The sequence below is a fragment of the Petromyzon marinus genome, chromosome 31 (genome assembly GCF_048934315.1).
Source record: "Petromyzon marinus isolate PM22_M1 ecotype Great Lakes invasive population chromosome 31, UKy_Petmar_22M1.pri1.0, whole genome shotgun sequence".
Classification (NCBI taxonomy): Eukaryota; Metazoa; Chordata; class Hyperoartia; order Petromyzontiformes; family Petromyzontidae; genus Petromyzon; species Petromyzon marinus.
In genome coordinates this window covers 14,162,527-14,183,300 of record NC_133697.1, presented here as the reverse complement: position 1 = coordinate 14,183,300, position 20,774 = coordinate 14,162,527, and the positions used below count along the sequence as shown (strand labels likewise).

Sequence of the window (20,774 nt, the reverse complement as noted above, 5' to 3'; positions counted from 1 at the left end):
ACAGAAATGGCTATGTTAAGGATAAAGCATACACATCCGCAGAGGCACCCCTTGACAAAGGAATTAGCATAGAATTTAGCATTGAAATAGCTGAGTGATTAGCTTGTAACTGGTCACAGAAATAGCTATGTTAAAGTCAGAGCATTTCAATGCTAAATTCTATGCTAATTCCTTTGTCAAGGCGCTTTGTTTCTTCTCACACAGCTTCTCAGCGTGGCTTTTTCACTCCAGCGCTGTCCTCCAGACAGTCTCGTCCCTTCACCTGATGAAGGCCGCTTGTGTTGTGGCCAAAACGTCGTGAGAATATTATTGTGTTATTTTATTTTATCAATTTATTATTTTATTCTCATTCTACGTGACTTTACCGAAAGAACCAAAGAAGATCAATCCTTGCAGTCACGAAAGCTTTAAATCGAAAATAATATAATTCTATATTTATTTAAAGTTGCGCATTTTGATGTGACGTCACATTTCTCACCCCCCCCTCGTCACACATCGTCACAAATGTCTGACCCCCCCCCCCCTTGGTGCATGACGTCATTTATGGACGCCCCTAAATCAGCTGTGCAGCTAACTCTGCTCTTTCCCGAACGAGTTTGAATCCTGCTTTTAGATTCAATTCAGGGAATCGGGGAACTAGATTCCACACGGTAACGATTCTTAAAGCAATCGATTCACGAATTTTGGCGGGAAGCGGCAATGGCGGCCCCCATGGAGGAGGAGGGGAACGAGACGCGGGAGCCCCGCGATCTACTCCCCGCGTCCTCCTCGGTCTCCGAGTCCCTGGAGAAGCTCACGGTCGTGACGAGAGCCATCACCAGGAACGTGTCCATCGTGAACGACGCCCTGGAGAAGTGAGGTTTGAACAGATGTCACCTCAAGAGATTGCCCTCGTAGCCGTATTTGTGTTTACATTTGGTACAGCACTGTCCGTCAATCCACTGTTGGGATGAGGTTCTTCTCACACCGAGCTGGTGTGATCATACCTCACGCTGGCCAGTGAGGGTTGGTGGAGGCTATAGACGAGAGCGTACAGCTATGGAGTGTACTGCACTAGCCTCTGCTAGTGAACCCCGCAGCCTACAACACTTGTTATGCATGCATGGTCGCCGATCCCTGCTTATCCGTCGAGGTCGGGACGAATTCCAAGTGATTTGTTCTTATACTTGCCACCTCTCTGTACGGCCCATCGACCTTATTTGCAAGTGGATGGATAAGACATGCGATGGAAACGGACCATATTCTTGGTTCTTTCGGTAAAGTCACGTAGAAGGGAAACAATAAAAATATAAAACGTTTCCATTTACATTATGAGACCTCCTTTGCCAGTAACATCTGGTCCAACACCAGTGGAGACTAGGCTCTAAGAAAAGCCGTCTCGGGTGTGGACCAATCAAATTCAAGGACTGCATATTATTATCAGAGTTGTCTTTTTTGTTTGCATTTTGACTGCTTGTGTTGTGGTTATTGCAAACATGATGCCTTGAATAAAGGTGTCAGTTTTTGTGCCAGTTAAAAGGGTAAAACCTATTACTATAGACGTTTCCATTGTTTCCATCGCATGTCTTATCCAAGAATATGAATCCCTGCAGTCACGAAAGCTTTAAATCGAAACGGACCATGTTAAAGTAATCGATGTTAAGACGGAGTGAAGGGTCGTGCTAGAAGCCGATTGCATCGGAGGGATTGTCATTAACCCAAAAAAACCTCTTATGGATTGTCATGTATGTTGCCACTTGCTGTTGTAACTTGCATGGCTGTTGAAACTTGTTGACCCTGCCCATACTGGACACTGAAAAAGAGCTTCATAGCTAATCGGATTCCTTCTGCAGTCTAAACACATTCTGGTTTTGAATGTAAACTTTCCACACTAGGATGTTTTCATTACACAAGCAGGTCCATGTTTATCACGTTCAGTTCACAAAGTATGCTGTATACCAAGAGATATGGATACAGTACTGGATACGTATAGATGTACGGTACTATAGTTTGGCATGACATAAGTTAGTACATCCGTCCGAGTCATTTTTACTTGCTTTTATGTTAAAAAGCTAATGTAGCAATAACACGCATAACACAATTGCCTTGTCGAATTTGTATTTTACAATCAGAAGATTTTTTGTACTGTATTGTTTCATGTTTTAGTTTTCTCTCGGCACTGCAGTTTCCACGAATTTGTGAAATGTTCAAGAAACCCTCTTCACTGTAGTAAGACAAATTTTAGGCTTTCTTGAAAAAAGGATTATCCAAACATACCTGGACAGAATCAGACAACTTACATTTGGGGAACACAGAAAAGAGGTGAAGAAAATTTCATTGATTTTATTTGGATTCTATTTTATGTATTTCTTTAAAATGTTAATCTCGTGTATTTTTCTTTCAGAATTCTGATGGACAAACCATTGGCTGACGAGCTAAAGAAGTACTTGGTGGGTTATTTAAATATAATTTTAAAACATGTACATATTTTGTGCTTTTGAAATCGTATGCTGTATGTTTGCAACCATGCTTGTTTTGTTTGTGGAACAGACAGACTTTTCTGCTGAATAATCCTACATGGAGAAGACTCAACTCTCAATCGTTGCCAGTCTACTGCCAAATTACTCGTCACAATTACTTTACAGTTACGAGCCGCGTGTGAAAAATGCATTTCGTGCGGTCATGTTTTTCGAATAACAAACCTTGCCAATGTATACAGAAGATAGTGACTTTCATTTATTTTCATTTAAAGATGTATAAAAGGTTGCAGACCATCCGCACCGAATTCTCAACCCACTCAAGATTGTCCCAGTGTTTTTTTTTTCCAGCAATCCGTCACCAGCCTTGCACAACCATGTTAATTTGGTATTTAGAACAGCCTTATTAGCCTTGTCATAGCTGTTATAGTGTGTTTGACCGATACATTCTCATTAACTGTAGATTTTGAAAGTGTAATGCCTTCTATTAACAATTTTGATTTAAAGCTTTCGTGACTGCAGGGATTCATATTTTTGGTTCTTTTGGTAAAGTCACGTAAAAGGGAAACAATAAAATAATAAAAATATAAAACAATAAAATTATCACGTTTCGACTGCAACACAAGCAATCATCATCAGGTGTGAAAACCACAGCAAGAAAATTTGAAGTGGCGTTTTTTTAACGTTAGCACCACGGAGAGCGATTTGGCAGTTATTCAGGTGGACGAGTCCTTCTATGTTCGGAAAAGAGGAGGGGGGAGACGAAAATAATGGATGCGGTCTGAAAGCCACCTTAAGCGTGATCAATCAATTCAAACCAGAAATGGTTTATCAAATCCTTCCAATGATTGCTAAGCCAGAATCTGTCTTCCCAGTTGAAATTGTTTCTGTGTTTGTATATGTGGATAGCCTCATGAACGAATCTCTCATGGTAGCCAGATGGCTTGCAAAGAACCTCTGTCTTGGAGAAGTCAATGTCATGTGAACCTACTGAATTATAACAGTGATCTGTCACGGCCGAGGTGTTATACATACAGTACATACAGTGCCCTGGCGTCTACAAACTAAGTTGCCTCTGTGGTAGTAGTTACATTGGAGAAACCAAAAGACATGTCTCGGACCGCATTCGTGAACACAAAGCAGACCTGAAACACGGTAGGACCAACACCTCGGCCGTGGCAGATCACTGTTATAATTCAGTAGGTTCACATGACATTGAATTCTCCAAGACAGCGGTTCTTTGCAAGCCATCTGGCTACCATGAGAGATTCGTTCATGAGGCTATCCACATAGACAGAGACAATTTCAACCGAGAAGATGGATTCTGGCTTAGCAATCATTGGAAGGATTGATAAACCATTTCGGGTCTTAATTGATTGATCACGCTTAAGGTGGCTTTCAGACCGCATCCATTATTTTTTGTCTCCCCCCTCCTCTTTTCCGAACATAGATGGACTCGTCCATCTGAACAAACTGTCAAATCGCTATCCGTGGTGCTAACCGCCACTTTTTTCAAATTTTCTTGTCGTTTTCACACCTGATGATGATTGCTTGTGTTGCAGTCAAAACATCGTTATCATTTTATTGTTTTATATTTGTATTATATTATTGTTTCCCTTCTACGTGACTTTACCGAAAGAACCAATAATATATTGTAACAATTGTTCCTGCAAAAAAATGTAATGCATATTTGTAAGATGTTTAATAATGCAATTTATAACGTGCACTATTTCATGTACATAAATCATATGGGTACTTTGTGAAGTGTAATGCTTAGTTTATTGCTGATTAATACGCTCATGGACATTAGATTTTCTCAAGTGTGTGTATATATAGTTTCAGTATATTAATGACCGAATCTTATATCCTACATATGTAATAAATAACGATACAAGTGAAGACATTTCTTTTTATTTACAACTGCAACACTGTCAACACTCATGTAAAGAAAACAAACCTTCTAAGCACTGAAATATATTTATAAGGTTCAATGTAAAAATTATAAACTTCAGCCTGCATTATTTATCTAGCCTGAAGCAAAATGTTAGTCCTTAATTGGCCCAAGCTCATTCATATGCCTACACTTTATGTAAATGAAGGCTTTGCAAATAATTTTAAGTGTTTTTATGTTTTGACTTTTTTTATATTTTTAATAAAGCATCTGTAATGGATAACCAAATATAAGTTACAGCATGTTAGCAGCACAAAACATTGTGATTTTTCCAATGCACAATGTGTCAACATTTATATAGGTGGTTAAACCAGTGGTGGAAAATCCACATTCCCATGATGGGCTATTCTCTTCATGGGATAACCACTTTCTTTTCCACAAAGGTGTTCATTGTATCAAACCTGGAAGGATAATGGGGTGAGAGTTAACCCCAAATTTGGATTTAAAATTCCAACCTTACAACATAAGGAATGAACACTTACAGTGCCACTTGCTGTTTACATACATCAGAGCCAACACAATGTAACATCGAGGTTGAAAGAAGATGCAGAAGGAGTTTTGATGTGACCAGTGCAATTTGTGGTCAACCTATATTTATGCAGAGATCCACTGCCATTTGTCCTCTGCCTTTCAATCATTTGCATTCTTGAACTGCTTGCACGATGGCTGGCAAAAGAGAATCCCTGTTCTCCTTCGTGACCTGGTCAAAATTAAATATGTACAAACGGACAAATGATTATGTAATGATAACATCACACTACAACTTATACACCTGCAACGTACATGTCTAACCACAACACCAATATTTATATTTTTAAAAATACGGGAAATTTCTATGAATATAATGGTGCCCTTAACGTACCATGAACAGTTTGATGTCCCCACGGCCTCTGACCTCCTCAACAAGCGCCAGAGGCTTGCCTTTTGGCACGGGTATTGTGCCCAGCACATTTGTGGTGGGAATCTCCAGAGCCCGTCGCACACCCTGCACAAAGCTCTGGCTGAACAGCTCCATCTTTCCTATCTCATCCAGCACCAGCACTCGGGCACCACCAGCACTTGGGTCCGATGGCTGAGAGACAAAACATCACCAGTCAGTTGCAAATCACGCTGTCAATTGTTAAATTTTCAATAATCGTTTATGGAATCGATTATCTAAAGTTTAGGCATCGATTATGAAATGCAGTTAGATTTCCGATTAAACCAATACATGCAATATATATGAAATTCAGTTTTTAAATTGACGTGGCACGGTAGGTGTGGTGTAAATGATGATGTCTCAACACACTTTTCTCAGCAGCGGGAGAGCAATCTGTTCAAACGAGACCAGGTCCACGGCGTACTGTCCAACCCGATACTCCCGGTGCGAAGAGGGGACACCGCCGCCATCACAGCTGCGTGAAAGAAAACACGCCAAATCTAAAGCGACAAATATTCATCTGAAGCAAACATTCCACTTAATACAAAGTTGCCCGTTATTCAGTTTGTATGGAGATGAATGATGAAGCATTGAAACTGTCATTCAAAAATTAAACATTAAGGCGCCTAGGCCCTGTGAATAGCAAAGGGCTCGGTACAGGGACAGCTTACCTCAGTGGCATAGCTTGCATATGTGCAGGTGGTTTAATTGCAATGGAGGCGACAAGAGCACAGGCGCCCCCGTGCCACGAAGCGGTTAGAAATTATATAGTGGCAATTGAATTCCTTGCACCAGGATCTATCGGCCACACGACACTACTTGGCTCAGGTGTGCTTTGGTCAAACACCCAGAATCGGAATATTTATCCTGGAGAAATCGGATGAGCTAAGAAGCTCTTTTTCACAGATGCCCATAGGGCGTAGCAAGGAGGTCCGCACGTCGTGGGCTCTGGTAGATGCCCTCCCCGAGCTCACCCGAGCCGAGCCAGGGTGCCGCGCTCTCCTGCCAGAGACACGATGTCGAAACCAATCCTCCGGCCGCCCTGCCGCACCTCCTCGGTGTAGAAGCCCCACACTCCCAGGCCGGCTACACGCAGGGCCTCGCAGGCCTTCTGCACCAGGGTCGTCTTCCCCACGCCTGTCTCAGATAAACAACACAAGCACACTAAACAAGCCGATTATATTTTCTGATTTAAAGCTTTCGTGACTGCAGTGATTCATATTCTTGGTTCTTTCGGTAAAGTCACGTTGAAGGGAAACAATAAAATAATAATATATATAAAACAATACAATTCTCACGACGTTTCGACTGTAACACAAACAGCCATCATCAGGTGTGAAAACCAACGGCAAGAAACAAACCGCCACTTCTTTCAAATGTTTCTTGCCGTTGGTTTTCACACCTGATGATGACTGTGTTACAGTCGAAACGTCGTGAGAATTGTATTGTTTTATATATTGTATTTATTGTTTCCCTTCAACGTGACTTTACCGAAAGAACCCAAAATAAGCTGATTATAGTTTATGTCTTCACGGTCTGGGGTATCAAAGGCCTACGCTCCTTATTTCAACTACAGGGTGCTTAAAAAAATGTTAACACTTACATGGCACTATCGTTTATAATGGAAAAAGAACGGATAATACACTGTAACATGATATCAAATGTATGTTAATAGCTAAAAAACAAGTCAAAGATTCTCCGCTTGTTCGCCATCATTGTGCACACATGCCTAGAATCTTCTCCAGGTGGTCTCCTGAGCCTGGAGGCACATATCTTGTGGTATTGTTGCAAATCCTCAGACGTGTTAACATACGTTTGAAGCACCCTGTACTGACAAATTCCCGAGACCAAGTGAGGGAAATTCCACATTCAAACTAAACTAAAAAACTCAAATGTTATTTTACCAAGTAAGACCCACAGCTATATATCTCTCTTTTATCAGAAGCGACCTGGCCACAAATGCTCGCTCAACGAAGTGGCGTATGTAGAAATGTATAGCAGTCAAATAGCCTCAACGCATGTTGATGCTAAATGTGGAAGGAAAAACCGGAGGTCCCGGATACAAATCCACGCGACCAGGGCAAGAGAAGAGAGACGCAAACTCCAAATATACAACAGGCGTGGAAACCACGACCTCCTGTATGCCACGCGAGGTAGTTAACATCTCGCCACCGTGGCACGTATTTTATTCTCAATTAACAAACTCACCACCCTTGACGTTCCACCGACATGAGGAAGTTACGACAACAGAGAGAGGGGGGGAGAGAGAGGAGAGAGAGAGACGTGGGGGGAGAGGTCAGATGCAGAGAGCAAACCTCAAGACACTGAGACAATGAAACCGCGGATCCCAGCGCCCTCACGATGCATGAACAACAGCATTCACAAAGACAATGCGGCGCAAGTGTGCAATGTGTACATGAAAATACCCGGGTTCCCGGACAGGAACACGTGTCTGTGTGGTGGAGGCGCCGTCATGGCCCGCACATTCACCAACGCCTCGCGCGCAGGCCGCGCTCGCGGCTCCGCCCGACTTTGAATTTGCGGCGGACGTCGAAGCGCGCGCGCGCGCGCGTGCGCCCGCAACTTTTAATGTTGAAAATAAATACAGGCGCACAACTCGTGCACGACGGACGGTCTTAACAGCGTGCGCAAGCCCGAGTTGGCGTGTCAAAGGGCTCTTGACGTTGAGATTCGCAAGCGAAAGGGTCCCACGCGCAGCGCGAGCGACGCGGAGCTGCTGCTGCTGTTGTTGTTGCTGCTCGAGACCCAGCGGTGTCAGGTGAGAGGTTTGGAGCCCGCGCTTGGAACCCGCGCTAGGAACCCGCACGTGGGCCGCAGTTGACGGCCCTCGGTAGCTGCTGTTGTTGCTGCTGCTGCTCGAGACCCAGCGGTGTCAGGTGAGAGGTTTGGAACCCGCGCTAGGAACCCGCGCTAGGAACCCGCACGTGTGCCGCAGTTGACGGCCCTCGGTAGCTGCAGCAGCTGCTGCTGACTCACGCTACTCACAGCACTTTGTCCCTGGCCACCCGCACCCCCTCGTGTGTCGCACCGACGGCCTTCGTAGCTAGATAGCTCAGCGGGCTTTCACCGGGTACAATAAACACCGATACATATTTGGGGCCGTCCATAAATGACGTCACGCAGCTGGGGGTGGGGGTCAGACATTTGTGAAGATGTGTGACAAGGGGGGGGGGAGGGGTTGAGAAATGTGACGTCACATCAAAATGCGCAACTTTAAATAAATATAGACAGCACGTTATAATATTCTTGGTTCTTTCGGTAAAGTCACGTAGAAGGGAAACAATAAAATATAAAAAAATATAAAACAATAAAATTCTCACGACGTTTCGCCTGCAACACACGCAATCATCATCAGGTGTGAAAACCACAGCAAGAAAATTTGAATAAAGTGGCGGTTATTTTTAACGTTAGCACTACGGAGAGCGATTTGACAGTTTGTTCAGATGGACGAGTCCATCTATGTTCGGAAAAGAGGAGGGGGGAGACGAAAAATAATGGATGCAGTCTGAAAGCCACCGTAAGCGTGAACAATCAATTAAGACCCGAAATGGTTTATCAAATCCTTCCAATGATTGCTAAGCCAGAATCCGTCTTCCCGGTTGAAATTGTCTCTGTGTTTGTATATGTGGATAGCCTCATGAACGAATCTCTCATGGTAGCCAGATGGCTTGCAAAGAACCTCTGTCTTGGAGAAGTCAATGGCATGTGAGCCTACTGAATTATAACAGTGATCTGCCACGGCCGAGGTGTTGGTCCTACCGTGTTTTAGGTCTGCTTTGTGTTCACGTATGCAGTCCGAGACGCTAAGATGCCAGTTAGCAACCTCAGCAAAGATGAGCGTTTTGAATTATATAAATTAAAAAAGAGGGATGATATTGTCATCCTCTCAGCTGAAAAGGGCAATGCCACTGTCATCATGGATAAAATAGAATATAACAACAAAATTAAATAATTACTCAACGATGGCGGCTATACAAAAATAAAAAGAGATCCCATCAACAGCCTCGTCATACAAACCAACAAAATCATTTCTGATTCAACCGCATTAATTGATCAAACCAAACAGTTCTCGTTGAAACCTGCTGCAAGGCCACCAAGATTATACGGCTTACCAAAAATACATAAAGTCGATACACCCCTCCGTCCCATCGTCTCTACTATCAACTCCTCCACCTACAAACTGGCACGTTTTCTGTCTGAAATCCTGCGGCTTTCACTGGAAAAACCACCTCTGCGGTACAAAATTCTACTCACCTGGTATCGACAATCACGGGTATTTCCCTGTCCCCAGATGACCTGCTTGTCAGTTTTGATGTAGTTTCCTTATTCACCAAAGTTCCTATACCTGACACCATCGCAATAATTGAAGACTTGGTTCATCAAGGACTAAACACTGAGGTACCCCCCCTGGTGAGACACTGCTTAACCAATACATACTTCACTTGGAATGGAACTTTCTACAAACTGAGGGCACCCCAATGGGCTCCCCCCTATCTCCGGTTGTAGCCACCATTTTCATGGAGAAATTTGAGACTGACGCCATTCAGACTGCCACTTTGCGCCAAACCTTATGGAAGAGGTATGTGGATGACACTTTTGTCATCTGGTCACATGGCCGGCCTGCTCTAGACCAATTCCTCGACCACATCAATTCTATACACCCAGCCATCAGATTTACCATAGAAGTCGAAAAAGATGGCAAGCTACCTTTTTTGGATGTCCTAATAAAAAAGAGACCTGATGGTTCAATGAGCCACTCTGTCTACAGGAAAGCTACCCATACGGATGCTTACCTGAAACCGGATTCCCACCACCATCCATCCCAGAAGAATTCCCTCATCAAGACTCTGGACCATAGAGCCCAATGCATATCCGACCAGGAACACATAGCCAGTGAACTCAAGCACGTACACCAAGAAGAAGGACCCTCTTGAGGAGCCTTTCAAAACCATCACTTTACCCTACATTGCAGGGATCACAAAAATATCTCCAAAATCTTGAATAAACACAAGATCCAGGTCCGATTCAAAACATTACATAAAATCCGTGATCTGGTTCCGTCTGTTAAAGACGTGATTCCGGACATACAGTACCCTGTCATCTACAAACTAAGTTGCCTCTGTGGTAGTAACATTGGAGAAACCAAACGACATGTCTCGGACCGCATCCGTGAACACAAAGCAGACCTAAAACACGGTAGGACCAACACCTCGGCCATGGCAGATCACTGTTATAATTCAGTAGGCTCACATGACATTGACTTCTCCAAGACAGAGGTTCTTTGCAAGCCATCTGGCTACCATGAGAGATTTGTTCATGAGGCTATCCACATATACAAACACAGAGACAATTTCAACCGAGAAGATGGATTCTGGCTTAGCAATCATTGGAAGGATTTGATAAACCATTTCGGTAAATGATTGTTCACGCTTATGGTGGCTTTCAGACCGCATCCATTATTTTAGTCTCCCCCCTCCTCTTTTCCGAACATAGATGGACTCGTCCATCTGAATAACTGCCAAATCGCACTCCGTGGTGCTAACGTTATAAAAAAAAAACCCGCCACTTTTTAAAATTTTCTTGCTGTGGTTTTCACACCTGATGATGATTGCTTGTGTTGCAGTCGAAACGTGGTGAAAATTTTATTGTTTTATATTTTTATTATTTTGTTTCCCTTCTACGTGACTTTACCGAAAGAACCAAGAATATGAATCCCTGCAGTCATGAAACTTTAAATCAAAACGTTCTACTTAATTAAATATACTTTTAAATAAATGTTTTCTCCTACATCAGAGTGCAGCGCCACATTAAATACGCACTACAATGACAATTGTTTAAAGCGATTTGAAGCATGTTTTTAAGTTTGGGGGGGGGGGGCAGAGCTTTGTGACTTCATATTTGAGGGGGGGTCTGACTTTTTGTGACGCTGTGTGACGAGTGGGGGGGGTCAAAAATCGTCCAAAATCGCGTGACATCATTTATGGACGGCCCCTTTCGTGATTTGCTTACATTTCCTATACTTTTCACTATCGTGCGTTCCTATTGTTTATTACCTTCTGACCCACCCCTACTGGGCATCTGTAAAAAAAGAGCTTTATAGCTCATCGGATTCCTCCAATATAAAGATTCTGATTCAAACCCAGGACCTCACCACACTCTTCCGTTTCTTTGCTTCTTAGTTGCAGTCTTGCTATGTTCATTTCTGTCTGCCCCCTTGCCTCTCTCTCCCCATGTTAACGCTACAGGAACATGTTAATGTTGTAGGAAAATTAGGTATTTGGTGAGAAAATCCAAATATTATGCACGCAACATCATTTTGCATGGAACACTGTCCCAAAACATTGGTGCTGTATCTCACAAAGGTTTTAAACGCAATTTGAAGTCCACACTATCAAATAAAATCTCGAGTCAATGTCCTCCTGGTTAAAGGATCAATGGGATCGCATCACTCCTGAGTATTGCTAAACAGTGTGTAGTTGCCCAAAAACCTGGACAAATCTGATCTCTGCTCCCTCTAGCGGACAACTAGGATGAAATATTATAATCACAATCACATTAAACTCAACGGTCAAGCCTGTATATTAACCATTGTTCATCAACAAAATGTTAACAAACTACACGATGCATTATTTGGCTAGACAAAACTACATGCCAATGTGTAATCAGGTTTCCCGAGTTGCTCATATCAAATGTAATGCCGGGGGAAATTGCGAGCAAAGATTGCCCTATATTGCCCTAATGTATTAAGGCCTTAATCCTGCAAGGGAGAGTCCATATTCCAGTCTATTAATGTGACGATCATTGTTGCCTTCCCTTTGAGCAGTACTTACTTGATCAACTCCAGAGTATGATGGGCCAAGTCAACCCATGACCGGAATTTGAACGAGCAACCTTCAAAATTGAGTCAAGTTGAAGTAAACCGCTGAGCCACTTCACACAACGGTGGCCACCCCATAGTTATGACTCTGGTCCCCAACTCAAGTTGTGGCCCTGAGATCAAACTCAGGTCAGCAGATTCATAGTGCAGTGGGCTAACCACTGCACCACCACTGCACCTCGCATGTCGCTTAATTTAGACAAAACTTCAAAACTGGAAGAAAAAAATCAAAAGGGTATTTCTTCCTATTAGGAAAGTGAAATATAAAAAAATATGTAGATGTGTATAACGAATAGATTATAGGGTCTGACAAGCTGCCTTTTATTAACATATGAAAATACATTATATCTCACGCAAGGAATTGTTCTTAGAATACATTTTAATAAATTAGTGTTGATGGATGGTAAATATAAAAACCAAACAAGATTAATTAATACAAACACCACACGCACACAAACATCAATTATCTTGTTGCCATCATATAAAAGGCTATTTTTCTGTTTTTCTCAATCCAAAACTACGGTACATTTATCCGCATCACTTTTGTCTGCAACTCTGATTGTACACTTGATACAGCCGATCCAGTTAATTCAAATTGCCGCGGATGAGCTATCCAAATAAGTGGCACATTCACAGACAAAAAGATTACCATATTTGAATGCTACGATAAATGAATCCTGTTAATGTAATATAGCGGATAATCAAAATCATATTTTAAATGTGTTGAAGACAATTTGACATAACGCCCTCTTATCAACGCATTGTACTCATCTCTGGTACTGTCCTCCCATACCAAGACCAATGATAAGTGTAGTTATATTCTTGGTTCTTTTGGTAAAGTCACGTAGAAGGGAAACAATAAAATAATAAATATTTTTAAATGTGTTGAAGACAATTTGACAAAACGCCCTCTTATCAACGCATTGTACTCATCAAGGGAAACAATAAAATAATAGAAATATAAAATATTTTTTATATTTTTATTATTTTGTTTCCCTTCTACGTGACTTTACCGAAAGAACCAAGAATATGAATCCCTGCAGTCACGAAAGCTTTAAATCAAAATACAAGTGTAGTTGTAGTATACACCGAGTCCACAGTTGACGTTCGATGGAACAATATAAACACCAGAATAGCAGCGTAGTTCTTTCGGGAATTAAATGCAGGCCCTTCTTTTCACATGGTGTACCCAGGAAGCTTGGTAGCCAACTTGAGCTCAGAGATTGCCTTTGGGAGGTTCTCATCCACAGTGTCGAGGCTGCTCAATCGCCCTCCCTCTTGCAGGGCACTTGGGTTCGACATCTCCAGGTCCGATAGATTGGAGGGAACGTATGAGCTCACCTGGACACAGACAGAAAGACAAATCACAACGGCAATTCTGTGGTAAGACGTCAGCACTTTGAGGCCGTCTGTGCGAGTCACATTTTAAATGCAGCTCAGAAAGGAAAAGCAGCTCGGCGTGAACATGTACGCACGAAATTGTTTTTTTTCCCATGCTGTGTGGCCAACATGTATTTCAAGTTAGTGTGTACTATATGAAATGGTACTTTTTGCAAAGCAGAGAAAATGTGCAATCAATACGCTATGCCATTTGTCTTGGTCTATTTGTAGACATTTGAAAATGTGTAGGCAAGTTGGCCTCTTTCAACAAGATACTCTCTCGTGACAGCTTTTACACGAATGGAATTGGCATACATTGTCAATGACCAGTCACAATTGATGGGACCCTTTTTGCCAGTATCACAGCCCAGCGAGTTAAAAAAAATCAACGTGATCCACCAACCCGAGCAACTACCTGAGAAGTGCGGAGTGATTGACTCTCTTCTAGAGAAGAGCTCTCCAGTGTCGATATCTTCCGAAGCAAGGCCACCCTGGGGCTGACAGCGGGTTTCACCGATGGCACTGCACCTACAAACTTGTGACCCATTTGGCTTCCTTTCCATCGGCCAGTGGAGCGATCCGACAGGCCAGACCGATCCGAATCGGACGAATCCTCACGAACTACTGATCTGCCTCTCCCCTTTTCCTCAACAGGTTGTTCGTCCTCTAAACTTTCCGAAACCTCTTGGAATTTCTTCACGGCGAATGTCTCTCGCAATACATTTTTTGACTTCTTTGGAACAACATTGTGATCGGACTCTGTAGAAGTGGAGTCTGCGTCGGATTCTGGTGCGCGGGAAAGTGCATGTGGCTCTGGGCTGCTCTTAAATGCACTTGATTGTCGGCTGGTGGGTTCTGGACTTGAAGCAAAGTCTTCGGAGTAGTGGGGGTCGTGGCCGCTGGCGTAGTCGTCACTGTACTTTACAGGACTCTCTCTCTCCCGATCACCCCACTCTCGGTTAGAAGACTGCTCCTCTGGCGTCATCCTCCCTACAACTGCAGGGGGAATATCAACCTCAAACTCATAACCATGTTCAAATTCATCATCATCATCACTATTCCAACTGGGCTGTGAGTGATGTGATGGTGCCCTAGGTAGTCGCACGGATAATGCACCACCTGGTCCCTTCACCTCAAGGTCTCTAATTGACAAAGGCTGGGCATCAAAGATAGGCTCCTCCAAGTCCTTTAATGAAGAATCTAATGGCGGCGGTGGCTCATGGTGGCTCCATGTGTGGCCTGAACTGCTGTCCACTTCGGCTATCTTCTCCAGACGTGCTCTGGCGACGGGCACTGGCGTAGAAAGTTTGAGAAACTCTTTTTCTGAACGAGGGGAATCCACATCCAGGCTGCTTTCTATTAATGTTTCTACGTACTCATCGATGGGTGTGCTTTGGCGATGGGGTTGCTTTGATTTCTTTCCAGACCTTCCCTTTGGGCCCGATATTCCGAACTTCCCAGCTTTGGGCTTGAGGCGTTCCATCTCTCGCTTCCGTTGCGCCTCCATTCTCTCCTGCTTCAAAAGGAGGTCGGGGTTGGTCTTCTGCAAACGCAGTCGGAGGGTGTTCGTAATCCCGTACATGAGCTTCTTTTTCTTCACCTCGGGTGGCTGGTTGCACTTTTCCCGCTCCTTAACGCCACGCTGCATTTTTACTTTGGCACTGGCTTTCGGCTTTGGAGAAACAGATTTCGGTCTCCCTTGCCGCGTGGGTGTAATGGACCGTCGACCCTCCGTCGACAATTGCCTGTTGTTGGCCGCGACTGGGGAATGTTGGCGCGCTCTCTGGCGCCCCGTGTGCACGAGTTCAGTGTCCCTCTGCTGACCAAGCCTCTGAAATCCCTGCTGTACATTTGTAAGGTTGCCCAGCTGTCCACCTTGGCCGTTTAGCAAGGCCAGTTCAGTCAGCAGAGCACTCAACAGAGGCAACTGACTTAGAGCACTGCCAACTGCACCGGCGCTTTCTCTCTGGGACACCGGAACTCTGGCCCTAGCGGAGGGGTTCGGTTTCTGGGGGACAGAGGCAGCTTCATTACTCTCCTTTTCAACTGGTCCCGTTGGTGGCCCAACCTCCACAGAGACGTCTTCAACATCACCTTCATCAATCACAGCTGCCTGTGGCAGCTCCTCCAAATATGCCTGTTCCACATTACCACCATCGATTTCTTGACAATCATCGGTCGAATGACTGTAAAAAAGGGGAGGAGGGCAAAACACATTATCCACAAGGCCGCTCTCAGTCAACACTTCATCTTCTTCATCCGATGCCCTCGCTTTCTGCTGCTGGGTCGGTTTAAGCTGGTCCTGCGACCCAGGACGCACTTTGAACTTGGCTGCGGGATCCACGGTGGAAACGACCACCACGTCGCCCCTGTTGTGAACATCCCCATCTCCCTCGGCACCGGCAGATGCCCTCTTCATTATCACAGCCGTGTCGTTATCCTCTGCAGAGGTCACCTCCACGTGGCCTCGTCCCCGAGGAATCGCCACCGGCTTGCTGGCCACCCCGACCCCGTCCTCAGTGGAGACCAGGCCAGCGGCGCTCCAACTCGCAGTGGCCGGACCCCCGTTCACCACCCACGAGGTGGTCTCGGAGAGGGCCACGTGTGGTCCCAGGCGTGGCTCCAGGTGTTGTCCCAGGTGTGGCAGCAGACTCGAGCGCCCCAGGTCCAGCAGCCTGAAAGCCAAATGCAGGCGGCCGACGGCACTGCCCATGAGGTCTCGCAGGTCGTACACCCCTCTCTTGCCGCCGTGTGCTTGGTCCACGGCACCAGCCAGGGACACCGACGCGGTGGCTACCAGGCGGGGCAACGGCGCGAGCGGCCTCTCGTCCGCGGCCTCGGCGTGCGCCCCTCCCGTCCCCGGGTCCGTCCGCCTCCCGGGTGCCCGCCCGGGTGGGGCTGGCGTGGCCGGGCCATCGCCACCGCCGCACACGTCAACCACCATGGCGTACAGGGGCGCTGTGGACAAGTGGGCACGCAGAGAGTGCGGGCACATCTTGAAGAGGCAGGACTTGCCCCTGCCAAAGTGGAACTCCTTCACGTTGCTGCTGCTGCTGTTGGTGATGGCGATGCTGTTGTCGTTCTCTTTGCCAGCCGCGTACACCAAGAGCGTGGGGAAGTCGAGGAGGCGCAGCGCCACGCCGGGAGAGACGCACGGAGCCCGCGACGCGTCCAGCACCATGAGCTCCACCAGCAGCTCCAGCGAGAAGAGCGACATCGTCTGATGTCGGGGGTTAAAGGGCGACAAAGCTTTAATAAAAAAAAAGGTTTTACGCTTTCTGGCAATAAAACAGGAGTTAAGATGTTCAAACACCAAACAGAAACATTTTGCAAGGAAGCAAAAATATGCTTCTTTGGTTCTTTCGGTAAAGTCACATAGAATGAGAATAAAATAATAAATTAATAAAATAACACAATAAAATTCTCACGACGTTTCGGCCACAACACAAGCGGCCTTCTTCTGTTGTGGCCGAAACGTCGTGAGAATTTTATCGTGTTATTTTATTTTATTAATTTATTATTTTATTCTCATTCTACGTGACTTTACCGAAAGAACCAAAGAAGATGAATCCTTGCAGTCACGAAAGCTTTAAATCGAAACAGAAATATGCTCTGGTAATAAATGCATTGTCTTTGTAACTGATTGGTCTACACCTGAGACAGCCTTCTTTATTACCAGAGTATGTTCTTAGCTCTTTCGGTAAAGTCACGTTGAAGGGAAACAATTAAATAATAAAATATATAAAACAAAAATTATCACGACGTTTCGACCATAACACAAACGGTCGTCATCAGGTGTGTCGGTTTGCATAAATTTATTTATTTTTAAACGGTTTATTTATTTATAAAAAAACGTCAGCGCCACGCGCAGCGATTTGGCAATTTATTTAGGACTAGTCCATCTATGTTCTGAAAAGAGGGGGGAGACGAAAAATTAATGTATGCTGTCTGAAAGCCACTGTAAGCGTGAACAATCAATTAAGACCTGAAATGGTTTATCAAATCTTTCCAATGATTGCTAAGCCAGAATCCATCTTCTCGGTTGAAATTGTCTCTGTGCTTGTATATGTGGATAGCCTCATGAACGAATCTCTCATGGTAGCCAGATGGCTTACAAAGAACCTCTGTCTTTGAGAAGTCAATGTCATGTGAGCCTACTGAATTATAACAATGATCTGCCACGGCCGAGGTGTTGGTCCTACCGTGTTTAAGGTCTGCTTTGTGTTCACGAATGCGGTCCGAGACATGGCGTTTGGTTTCTCCAATGTAACTACTACCACAGAGGCAACTTAGTTTGTAGACACCAGGGTATTGTATGTCCGGAATCACATCTTTTACAGACGGAACCAGATCACGAATTTTATGTAATGTGTTGAAATGGACCTGGATCTTGTGTTTATTCAAGATTTTGGAGATCTTTTTTGTGATCCCCGCAATGTTTTTGTTGCTAAAATCAACCGCTCGTCAATTACCGCTGCCCATTAATTGCCGCTGTTATTATTAAAATAATATTTTTTATTATAATAAAATAATATATTTTTTAATTATTTTATTGTTTCCCTTCTACGTGACTTTACCGAAAGAACCAAGAATATGAATCCCTGCAGTCACGAAAGCTTTAAATCAAAAGTAGAACGTTCGTTGTGATAGCAATAGGCGACGTTTCGGGCGACGAACCTCTCTTCGTAGCAAACCAACGACATGCGAACATGCAAAGCTTCATTCAAGGCAGCTGCAGGGATTATAAAGCTGTCGCCATTTACCGACTTGCTGTTTGACGAAGTTGCAGGATGATGACGACGAAGGTTGGTTGGTTGGTTGCAACTGTGGCTCGAGAAAAAGTTGATCGACGATCGAGGCGAACGGCCAACGGACGGATGGGTTCACACACACACACGGCGCTCTCGATTCTATCGATTACGCAAGTCGACTCCGGAGCAGCACAATTCGATTTTGTTTTCTTAATATCGCACCATAGCTTTGCGGAGTTTACACGGGGGGGGGGGGGGGGGGTGATTGTTCTAAGCCTACGCGACAGAGCACACGGGACGGACCGCACAGATATCGCAGGGATTACTAGCAGGATACCTTGAAGGGAACAGATTTGTTTTAATCGAATCGTGATTCAGGACCGTTGTCAACAGATTGAATCGCAGGGGCTAATCCATTGCCTAGATATCAAACAAAAGTATCTTGCGATATTTCACTCGATTCGTATTTATAATTCATGGTTCTATATAGTATTTTTAAAAAATATAACCTTGGTGTTCTTTGAACACCCATTCTGACATCGTCCACGCTTGAATCGATTTCCCTTTTACGAATTCGCTGATGGGCTGAATCGATGCAGGCCCGGCGTAACCGACAGCGCGTGACGTCACAAAGGTGTGGACGACGGCCGCCATCTTACTCAGGGGGACAGAGCCAATGCACTGAGAATCCCCCCCAGCACATTGCGAGAAGACGTTTCGGGCAATGGCCCTTCTTCATAGCACATCATTTTTGAAAGAAAAAATTATACACATACTGCACTAGTCGACGTTTCGTGCAATGGTGCTTGATCATCGCGTATTGTGGGGCTTTTGTTGTATTAAAACATTTCTTACAGTCCCGACTGGACGTCTGTAAAGAAAAAAGAGCTTTATAGCGCATCGGATTTCTGCCACGGCGTACACGTGGCACTGATTGATTGTCCAGTACTGTACTGTCTAAGAGCCAGTTTGTATCCTGCATCAACGTTCGTGGGTCTTTAGTAAAATGGTGTTAAACGGTGACTCACGTGTTCTCCGGGCAGAACACGTTAGTGTGGCGTTTAGCTGGTCCACGTGGCAAATGTAAACAGACGCGCTCGATCCCTATGCAACGTGACTCCTGCACAGAGTACTTTGACCCTCAGAGTCACATATTAAATCTCTTAGATCAGTGCCGGATTAAGCTCGTGCGGGGCCTGTAGCATATATTATAAAGACACCCGAAATAAATAAATAAAAACGCATAAATATTAGAACACAAATTTCTTATATTCTTAGCTCTTTCAGTAAAGTCACGTTGAAGGGAAACAATAAAATAATAAAATATATATATATAAAACAATAAAAATTCTCACGACGCTTCGACCATAACACAAACGGTCGTCATCACACACCTGATGACGACCGTTTGTGTTATGGTCGAAACGTCGTAAGAATTTTTATTGTTTTATATATATTTCATTATTTATTGTTTCCCTTCAACGTGACTTTACCGAAAGAGCTAAGAATATGAATTACTGCAGTCACGAAAGCTTTAAATCACAAATTTCTTACTTGCATAGTAAAGTAATTGTATTTTTTCATTTACAATACAGCCAGATAATACGACAAATCGCTAACCTTAAACACCCAGTTGTTCGTAAAAGTTGAAGGCGGTATAGTACTATAGTAATAGAGCTAGTACACAATCACTGAACCGGAATTGATAGCTTGAAAGCGTTTAGCGCGGGGCCCTTGAAAGTGCGGGGCCCGTAGAATATGTAGATACTTTTACTACTAGGATAATCCGGCACTGTCGTAGATAAACTCCACTTTCCTAACAGCTATATTATGAGTATTAGATCAGATCAGCAAATGTGAATTGTGGTGGCTGCAGGTGTTACTTTGATGTTCATTATTTATTTCGTGAAGATGTTAGTCTGCGCTTCAGTAAAATAAATTAATTTAAGGAAATGTGGCTTCTAGTGGTAAAGATTTCAACTCCTGAAGATGGAGCGCAAGTTAGGGGCCGTCCATAAATGACGTCACGTGATTTTGGACGATTTTTGACCACCCCCCCCGTCACACGCCGTCACAAAAAGTCAGACCCCCCTCAAATATGACGTCACAAAGCTCTGCCCCCCCCCAAAACCATATTTCCATTTTGAAAATAAAACATGCTTCAAATCGCTTTAAACTATTGTCATTGTTGTGCGTATTTAATGTGCCTCTGCACTCTGATGTTGTAGGAGAAAACATTTATTAAAAAAAGTCTATTTAATTAAGTAGAACGTGTTGTCTATATTTAAAGTTGCGCAATTTGATGTGACGTCACATTTCTCACCCCCCCCCCCCCCCTCGTCACACATCGTCACAAATGTCTGACCCCCTCCTAGGTGCGTGACGTCATTTATGGACGAACCCTTAGTGCGTGATAAAA

The 20,774-nt window shown here is 44.2% G+C and overlaps 2 protein-coding genes and 1 long non-coding RNA gene across 5 annotated transcripts; 1 reads left to right on the top strand and 2 right to left on the bottom strand.

Annotated features, from left to right (window-relative positions):
- Positions 1 to 534: 534 nt before the first annotated feature.
- LOC116947889 (uncharacterized) lies at positions 535 to 4,355 on the top strand. Its single transcript, XR_004403733.2, has 3 exons — positions 535 to 854; positions 2,384 to 2,429; positions 2,530 to 4,355. It is a non-coding gene; the product is annotated as an uncharacterized LOC116947889 (long non-coding RNA).
- Positions 4,352 to 8,470, bottom strand: NTPCR (nucleoside-triphosphatase, cancer-related). Its single transcript, XM_032964156.2, has 5 exons — positions 7,753 to 8,470; positions 6,301 to 6,463; positions 5,696 to 5,801; positions 5,270 to 5,479; positions 4,352 to 5,107 (listed from the first exon to the last, which is right to left on the bottom strand). Exons 1-5 carry the CDS (start codon positions 7,799 to 7,801, stop codon positions 5,042 to 5,044), a joined length of 594 nt encoding a protein of 197 aa, XP_032820047.1. The 5' UTR covers positions 7,802 to 8,470; the 3' UTR covers positions 4,352 to 5,041.
- Positions 8,471 to 12,529: 4,059 nt separating this feature from the next.
- Positions 12,530 to 18,829, bottom strand: MAP10 (microtubule associated protein 10). 3 transcript variants are annotated; one of them, XM_032964154.2, is made up of 3 exons: positions 18,282 to 18,829; positions 14,020 to 16,824; positions 12,530 to 13,565 (listed from the first exon to the last, which is right to left on the bottom strand). In XM_032964154.2, the coding sequence occupies exons 2-3, from the start codon at positions 16,819 to 16,821 to the stop codon at positions 13,401 to 13,403; spliced, it is 2,967 nt and encodes a 988-aa protein (XP_032820045.2). In that variant the 5' UTR covers positions 16,822 to 16,824; positions 18,282 to 18,829; the 3' UTR covers positions 12,530 to 13,400. The 3 variants fall into 3 exon arrangements, with proteins under 3 accessions (XP_032820045.2, XP_032820046.2, XP_032820043.2); XM_032964155.2 differs by having other exon boundaries at positions 18,372 to 18,829; XM_032964152.2 differs by having other exon boundaries at positions 18,368 to 18,828.
- Positions 18,830 to 20,774: the final 1,945 nt, after the last annotated feature.

What these genes read in the sequence shown, in the direction of transcription:
- NTPCR (XM_032964156.2), bottom strand. Translation starts at nt 7,801, where the DNA reads ATGACGGCGCCTCCACCACACAGACACGTGTTCCTGTCCGGGAACCCG. An exon ending in GTTCCTGTCCGGGAACCCGG is followed by an intron (nt 6,464 to 7,752) that starts GTATTTTCATGT and finishes TATCTGAGACAG; the next exon opens with GCGTGGGGAAGACGACCCTG. An exon ending in GGGACATCAAACTGTTCATG is followed by an intron (nt 5,108 to 5,269) that starts GTACGTTAAGGG and finishes AATTTTGACCAG; the next exon opens with GTCACGAAGGAGAACAGGGA.
- MAP10 (XM_032964154.2), bottom strand. Translation starts at nt 16,821, where the DNA reads ATGTCGCTCTTCTCGCTGGAGCTGCTGGTGGAGCTCATGGTGCTGGAC. An exon ending in AATCACTCCGCACTTCTCAG is followed by an intron (nt 13,566 to 14,019) that starts GTAGTTGCTCGG and finishes GTCTGTGTCCAG; the next exon opens with GTGAGCTCATACGTTCCCTC.